Source organism: Urocitellus parryii, chromosome 4 (genome assembly GCF_045843805.1).
Source record: "Urocitellus parryii isolate mUroPar1 chromosome 4, mUroPar1.hap1, whole genome shotgun sequence".
Lineage (NCBI taxonomy): Eukaryota > Metazoa > Chordata > Mammalia > Rodentia > Sciuridae > Urocitellus > Urocitellus parryii.
The window spans coordinates 161265634-161274154 of NC_135534.1; the positions used below are offsets into that span (position 1 = coordinate 161265634).

The window sequence follows — 8521 nt, forward strand, 5'->3', positions numbered from 1 at the left end:
AGTTGTATGTTGACCATAGCAACATGCATGGTTGATGTATAAGCATAAATAGGGTAGCTAATATAATTCTTGGTACACAAATTTAGCACTATTTTTTAAACAAAATAGCTGTAGATTCTAATCAGAAATACCCAACTAATTACCTAGAAAACTATTAGGGGAGCCAAATGTTTTCTCATGGTTATTTGTGTTCCTTAAAGAAAGCTGGGTATTGCCTGGTGTGATGATACATTCCTGTAATCTCAGGTGACTCGGGAAACTGAGGCAGACTTGTAAATCTGAGGCTATTTAAAAAAGGGGAGGGGGATAGATATAGCTCAGTGGTAAAACACCCTTGGGTTCAATCCCCAGCACACACAAAAAGAAATATCCTGCTTTTTTCTTTTTTATGTTCTATGCATCACAACCAGGTACTCCCAACACAGAACTCTTGGTAACAGAGTTATCACCTTGTGATTATCCCATTATTGTCCTTTTAGGAAACTTAATTATGTTCTTTGAGCAAGTCATAGGAAACCAGAAATGAGTTATTGGATTCACTTAGCTGATTCAATGTACTGTACTATAGGAAAATACACCTCATGTGCCTTAAGATACTGCTTCCCCAAGCTGGATGTAGTGGCACACATCTGTTAATTTTTAGCAACACTGGAAGATGAGGATGCACAACTCAAAGTTCAAGGCTCAACTAAGTGAAACCCTAACCAACTGATACCCTGTCTCAAAAAATGGTTGGCAATGTGGCTCAGTAGTAAGTGACCCTGGATTTAAACTCTAGTACCAAAAATAAATACTAGAACTAAATAGATCAATTACTGTGGAAATGAACCTGTTAACCTTTTGTGTGGTGCAGGAGACTGATCTAAGGCCTGCCGCATGCTAGGCCAATGCTCTAGTGGGCCATAGTATGCCATCCTGCAAGCGTTCCTTATATTGGGAGTCAACTCCTTTTCACAATATGAAAGAGTAACGTTTTAATGCAGATTTGCCATTTTTTTTAAAGACAATTTGTTCACCTTCATGGAGATATATATTATGTATATACCTTCAAGAAAACTCAAAACAACTTAAGGTATGACTTTCTGCAAAGGTAGTATTTTATTATATTAAAAATCCTTTCCTGAGCCACTCAATTCAAGAAGAAACCTTTGCTGGTCAACTAGTGTCATGTCAGTCTCTGAATTTAAAGAACATCATTTCATACATCTCCTATAAGCAGACTTTTTCTACTGCTTCCCTTTCTGACATGTTTTTCCATCCATTTTCTAGTTATGTCAAATCAGTAATGACAAGTCAAAGTTTGAAGGTCTGATCTTATTGATTTGTTACTGATAAAAATTCTTATTTTTGACTGGACTCAGACTTAGAAGTAGAAGCTCTCAGAGAAGACAGCCTACGTCTCTTGGCAATCTGTTCCTGACGTTTTTCTTTGGCTTCCTAAAGAAAATTATAAAAAAAAAAAACACAATTAAAACTTTGTCTAGGTGAAAAACGCAGATAGAAAAAGACATTCATGTTTCACCCTACCCCCAAATCTTATTAAGACTTACTTTCATTCTCTTGGCCAAAAGTTTGGCATATTCTGCAGCCTCTTCTTTATTCTTCTTTGTGCGCTGTTTCTTCAGAGCAATACGCCGGCGCTTGTGTTGCAGGACACGTGGAGTAACAAGACGCTGAATCTTTGGTGCTTTGGTCCTGGGTTTTTTACCTAAAAATTCAAATGACTGAAATAATTCCTCAAGAATACTTTGAGTCAGAGTATAACTTAGAAGTAAGGCATGGTCAACATGCACAAGGCCCTGGGTTCCACCCCCAACATACATAAAGCTTCTCAAACCTAGTTTTAGCTTTGTGGAAGTGACACCTCAGGATCTTGGAGTAAATGTTCAATTGTTCAGGCTCTGCTAAATAGCTAAGCCTGTACCTTCCACAAAAGACAGGTGCCATCTTAAAAACACCTCTGTCAACTAGATCGGTTTTTACAGACTGGGTTTCCAGAGGTGTGATTGTGGAGAAGTGCCACATTTACCAATTACATTTTCTGCAACATAAGCTTCCTGAAGGTGGACTGTCAGTTCATACCATATCCCCAGCACTTAACATAGTACCTAGCACAGGGTAGGTTGCCTAAATAGTTGGAACTATACACTAAGTACAGATATCCTGAAAACCAAAATCCAAATTATTCTTTTTCCAGATGTCAAGAAGACTCAACAGAATATAATTCTACCCAATGAAAATATTATACCTTTGGCTGAAGAAACAATAATGTTATGTATCACGATGCGGACCTTAGTGGTGATGGCTATGTTGCCCAACATACAATATGTATATGTATTCTTAGAATTACCAATTGCAAACGCTTGTTCCTTTATATTTAGGAATAAGTATTTTTCTAATTTTCACAATTTTATTATTTTTCTTCACATTTCAAAGGAGGAGTCAGAGGACCAGAAGTTTAATCAATTTCAGTAGATTAAGAAAAAAAGCATTTTTTCTGTAGGCCAAAAAAAAATCCCTCAGAATCTCTAATATATCAAATTTCAAATGGGTGTTAAGGTGAGAGTACCTTCAGAATCCCATAATTTTTCAACTTTCACATCATTCCTAAGCCCAAAAGCACTGAATTTAAAGTATGTTATTTTAAATCGGGCTCCAGTTAATGCTTACACTTCAAAGGAACAAATTCTACTTTCTACATGCATGCAAAATACCAGTGACAAATTCCTAAAAATTAAGCAGGTCCAAATTGCATAATATCTCCTACCTTCCTTGTTTAAGGGTTTTCTGACAACATATTGGCGGACATCATCTTCCTTAGAGAGATTGAAAAGTTTGCGGATTCTACTAGCTCTTTTGGGTCCTAGTCTTCGAGGTACAGTAGTATCAGTAAGTCCAGGAATATCCTTCTCTCCTTCAAAGAGAAAATTAACAGAAATATCTTAATCCAACAACCTCCTTATACTGCAAACGAAAAAGTATTTGGACAACCAGCTTTAAGTCAATTTCAATAAAAAGCAAACATAAACCTTACCTTTTTTTACAATAACCAAGTTGAGAACGCTCAGATTGGCATCCACAATGCAACCTCGAACAGATTTGCGCTTTCTCTCTCCAGTTCGCCTGGGTCTATAACATGAGTGCCCCTTACTCAGTAGTAGGCGAACACGGCCATGGGTCAAGACACCCTGCTTCATGGGGAAACCTTGTTTGTCGTTCCCACCACTGATTCGGACCACATAACCCTGCAGGAAAACACCACACATGTAACATTTCTATTCCAAATTTATTAAATTCAGTGTTTTGGCCTTTATTGACCCATACCTCTTTTCTAGAGAAGTATAATTCAATAAGACCAATTTAAACTTCTGATCAAAGTTTTGTATTTCCAACTTGTCAAGTGCATTGGCAAACTCATTTACATACTACAGAAACCCATCAGGTGATAGCTCTACTTCACAAAGTGATAACCCAGGTCAGAAAACTAAAGCGGCAGTTCAAACCCCATTCCAAACACCAATTCCCAGAGCGTGTCACAGTCGTGACAATGCCACAGTTAACTTTTACCTTCCATTCTTCACCCAGAGCATCCGCAGCAACTTCTGTGGCCATACGCTTCTCATAAAAAGTACGAAGTTTGCGTTCATCGTCCACTTCAATGAGTTTCTGACACCCAGTGGCTGGGAAGGAGATATTCAGCTAGGATTAAAAGTAGAAGGAAAAATTACACAAGTAACTGCAGATCTCCCCAGAACGGCAATAACATCACAAGCCATTCATGCCAATCTCAATCAGTAATACTTGGTGACTTTACTCATCATAAGCCCATGTTAAGAATGATGTACGCCAAGCAAAACGCTAACAGGGCACGTTTTCCCTGCGGCCCTGAGGAATGATTGCGAGGCCTAAGGCTCCCGTCATTACCGTCACCGTACAGGGAGCCCGACTTAAGTAAAAGAGAGTTAAAAAAACAGGACAGGTCGAGCACGCCGCCAGCATCTGTCCCGGCTGGGCGCGGGAACGCCACCAAGGCGCTCTCAGAACTACACAACTCCGGTCGTAATCGTCCGCCATCCGCTTTCCCAAAGAGCTCTGGCCCAAGAAGTGCACACGTTATCCTGCCTTACACCCTTCTCCACTTGGGGCCAGGACCTTGGTTTGCTGGGACTGACGCAGTGTTCTAAGATTCGATCCAAGTTCCCGAAGCCTAGATCAACACCCGCCACAAGAACCTACCTTCATCTTGGAGCAGCTGATCGCCCACAAGGCGCCACGAAAAAGAGGCCCGACTTCCGCTTAACCCAGGTCACATAGCGCTTTCAGCACTCGCGAGATTAGCAGATGCCTGAGTGAGCGGAAGTGAACATGCACTTCCGGGGCGAGGTTAATTAGCGCCGAGAAGGTGAACTCGCCGGCCTGCTTGTCCGATGAGGCGTGACCTGTTGTGAGAGACCCTTCACTGCCTAATCTTTTCTGCTCTCGCCTGCACTTTGTAGCTGGGTCACTGCGGAGGCCCAGCTCGCCTCTGACAGTCTTTGTCTGGTGCTACCAAAGGCTGGACCAGAACTTGACTCCTCTTGAACTGTGTTGTCTTTCAGGCTCTGACTGGGAGGTTTTCAGTTCCGGAGCGTACTCTTCTGCTGATACCGGCGAATCACAGCAAGAAATTCTGAAAGCAGCGCTTTGTTATTCCTTGAAACACTGGGTCACCCGCTTGGCTTCTCTAACTGCTCTGTAATCTTCTCTTTCCTATGATAGAATGACATCCCAGTCCCTCTGTCGCATAATCAGCAGGCACGATTACCCCTAGTCCAGACAACATTGGATACCTCCAGAAGTTTCCCTGCTTTCTCTCCTGCCGCTGATCTTTTTCTTTTTTGGGAGTGGGGGTGGGAGTTGAACCCAGGGCTTCCATGATAACTAAACAATCTCTTCCACTGAGCAACATTTAACAGCCTCTGCGATCTTTTCCAATCGTAAAATTGCTTGACTTCTCTGCTGGAAATGTTCGCTTTTGCTTACCCACTTTGCTTACCCACTGTACTTAAATACTGTCAAACTCCTTACCATGACCTCATAGACTTTCCCGTCTCAAACTCACCTTTTGTCACCAGCTAATGCTATGGAGGATTCTCAGATTAAAGGTACCCTTTATGAGAATCCTAACCACACTACTTGAATAGGACTCACCTTTATTCTCTAGTATAGAACTATTTTCTTTTATAATACTTAACCATGGTTCCCCATAAACGATTTGTTTATGATCTGTCCTCTGTACTCATGTCTTTTCTTCATTCTGATACACTCAAGACGCAGCTAACTCAGTAAATATTTATTAAATGCTTATAATCCCGCCTCAGGTGTGCGTTAGTTTCATGGGATGTGGTATTATGGAACGAGCCAGCAGAGGGAGAATAAATGAAGTAAATCTTCAAAAAGCAATGGTGTAACTCAGTAGTACAGAAAGAATGTAGGGAAAAATATCGTACGTTTGATTAGTCTTCCAGGTGATTTAACTCTGAAGCCCACACTTCTAATCAGTTCCCTGAAGGAAATACCATTTATTGTTTATTACATTGAACTCCGTACTGTGTTCTTCAAGGGGGAAAAAAAAAAACCCTGCATTTTAAGTGAACAAAAATAATTTTTGTTTTCCAAGATTATTACATATTGTCTTCTTCCATATCACAAAGTTTTTGAGTTTAGGCCTGATTCAGATTCAAAGTGGAAAGATTCTATGAAATCCTATTTTGTCATTGACATTAATGTAAAGAATTTTGGTGAAATTATGCATTTTAAAACCGATTTATGTAAGTAATTTTTTTGGTTTTGAGGGGACAAAATTGACATGACAAATTTTCATATTTTTACTTTAATTTTTGTTTTTCTTTTTGCTGTGCAGGGCTTCACAAATGCTAGGTTACACCCCCAGATGGACAAAATCATTTAAAAAAATTTTTTTTGGTGGGGGCTGGGGATGTGGCTCAAGCAGTAGCGCACTCACCTGGCATGCGTGCGGCCCAGGTTCATTCCTCAGCACCACATACAAAGATGTTGTGTCTGCCGAAAACTAAAAAAAATAAATATTAAAATTCTCTCTCTCTCTCTCTCTCTCTCTCTCTCTTTCTCTCTCTCTCTCTCTCTCTCTCATCTCTCTTAAAAAAAAATAAAAAATTTTTTTGGTTGTTTTTAGTTGTAGATGAACACAATAACTTTATTTTATTTGTTTTTATTTTTATGTGGTGCCAGGGATTGAACCCAGTGCCTCACGCATGCTAGGCACAACCCCAGCCTAGACAAAATCATTTTAATTTTTTTTTAATATTTATTTTTTTCGTTTTAGGTGGCACAATATTTTTATTTTATTTTTATGTGGTGCTGAGGATCAAACCCAGTGCCTCGCGCATGCCAGGCAAGCGCGCTACCACTTGAGCCACATCCCCAGCCCAACAAAACCATTTTAAAAAGAAAAATTCAGTGGCATTTACTACTTTTATGATGTTGTGCAACCCCTACCTCTATCTAGTTCCAAAATATTTTCTTCACCCTATAAGGAAACCTTATACCTCATTAAGCAGTTACTCTCCATTTACCATTTTCACCAGCCACTGGTAACCACTAATGGATTTTCTGCCTGTATGGATTATGGATTTGCCTATTCTGTATATTCCCTGTTACTAGAATCATACAATATTTAACCATTTGCACATACCTTCTGATGTTTTGAGGTTCATCCATGTTGTAGCATGTATCAATTTCACAGTCCTTTTTGTGGCTAAATAATATTCTGTATGTATAGATTGCAGTTTATCCATTTATACATCGATGTACATTTGGGCTGTTTTCTTCTTGACTATTGTGAATTAGGTTGCTATGTTTGTGTACCTGTTTTCAGTACTTTTGGGTACATAACTTAGGAGTGAAATTGCGGGATCATATAGTAATTCTGTGTTTAACTCTCAGAGGGAACTGCAAAACTGTATTCCACCACACCTGAACCATTTTATATTCCCACCAGCCATGTAAGAGGGATTCTATTTTCTCTAACTCAGGGCCAACACTTGATATTTTGTTTTTGTTTTAATCATATTCATCCTAATGGGTGAAATAATGATACCTCATTGTGATTTTAATTTGCATTTCCTTAATGACTAATATGTTGTTTTTTTCATATGTTTGTTAGCCATTTGTATATATTCTTTGAAAAAATGCCTACTCAAGCTCTAACTATTCTCCCTTTTGGCTCTAGGTTTTGTTGTTTCTTTGTTTTTGATTGAACCCAGGGGCACTTTACCACTGAACTAGGTCCTAGCACCCCAACCCACCCCCTCATCCCCCCAACCCCCCACCCGCGCCCTTTAAATTTTAAGACAGGGTCTGACTAAATTGCTTGGTCTGGCCTCAAACTTGTAGTCCTCTTGCCTAGGCCTCCAGAGTAGCTGGGGTTATAGGTGTGTACAGCTGTGCAGCCGCTTAGCTCTAGTTATTTTTATTGAAGTAGTTTAGTTAATGTAAGGCAAAGAGCAAAGCCTACGACTATGCCTTGATTTCTTTTATCTTTTTTTTGTGATGCTGAAGATCAAACCTTTATTTATTTTTAATTTTTTATTTTCTTCAGTACTGGGAATTGAACCCAGGAGCTCTCTACCTCTGAGCTACATCCCCCAATCCTTTTTTTGAGACAGTGTATCATTAAGTTGCTGGACTGGAATTTGTGATCCTCCTACCTTAACCTTCTCATTCATTAGGATTACAGGTGTGCACATGTGGCTCTTAACATAAAATTTATCATCTAAATCATTTATTAAGTGTACACATCAGTAATGTTAAATGTATTCACATTGTTGTGAAACAGTCCTCCAGAACATTTTCATCTTGCCAAAGGGAAACTGTATGCTTTAAACACCTCCCCCTGTCCCTGCCTCCCTTGCAGCCCTTGGTAACCATTCTCTTTTCTGTCTACAATTTTGATTACTCTGAATACTTCATATAAGTGGAATTAAACAATAGTTGTCTTTTTATGCCTAGCACATTTCATTGAGCATGAAGTCTCCAAGGTTTATCCACATGACAGAATTTTCTTCCTTTTTAAGGCTGAATAAATTCTGGTGTAGTAATTCATTTGTCAGTGGACATTTGGGTTACTTCCATTTACCTCCTAGCTATTGTTAATACTGTGGATAATGCTGTTGTGAAATTGTGTGTGAAACTATCTATTTGAGACTCTGCTTTTATTTCTTTTGTATATATGCCCAGAAGTGTGATTACTGGATTAAATGGTAGTTCTATTTTTAACCTTTGGAGGAGCCTCCATGTTTTCCACAATGGCTTTACCAATTTACTATCCTACCAAAAGTATGTAAGAAATTGTTTTAGTTAGCTCTTTTGCTGCTGAGACCAAAAGACCTGACAAGAACAATTTTAGAGGAGGAAAAGTTTATTTGACGCACACATTTTCAAAGGTCTCAGTCCATGAATAGCCAATTCCTCTGCTCTGGGCTCAAGGTAAGCCAAAATATGG

At 39.3% G+C, this 8521-nt stretch overlaps 1 protein-coding gene across 1 annotated transcript; it reads right to left on the reverse strand.

Moving 5' to 3' along the window:
- Positions 1-1075: 1075 nt before the first annotated feature.
- Positions 1076-4340, reverse strand: Rps6 (ribosomal protein S6). Its single transcript, XM_077797867.1, has 6 exons — positions 4237-4340; positions 3568-3699; positions 3035-3245; positions 2768-2914; positions 1551-1708; positions 1076-1437 (listed from the first exon to the last, which is right to left on the reverse strand). Exons 1-6 carry the CDS (start codon positions 4240-4242, stop codon positions 1342-1344), a joined length of 750 nt encoding a protein of 249 aa, XP_077653993.1. The 5' UTR covers positions 4243-4340; the 3' UTR covers positions 1076-1341.
- Between the last annotated feature and the right edge of the window lie 4181 nt (positions 4341-8521).

What these genes read in the sequence shown, in the direction of transcription:
- Rps6 (XM_077797867.1), bottom strand. An exon ending in CTTGGTTATTGTAAAAAAAG is followed by an intron (nt 2,915 to 3,034) that starts GTAAGGTTTATG and finishes TTCTCTTTGAAG; the next exon opens with GAGAGAAGGATATTCCTGGA. An exon ending in AAAACCCTTAAACAAGGAAG is followed by an intron (nt 1,709 to 2,767) that starts GTAGGAGATATT and finishes TTGAATTTTTAG; the next exon opens with GTAAAAAACCCAGGACCAAA.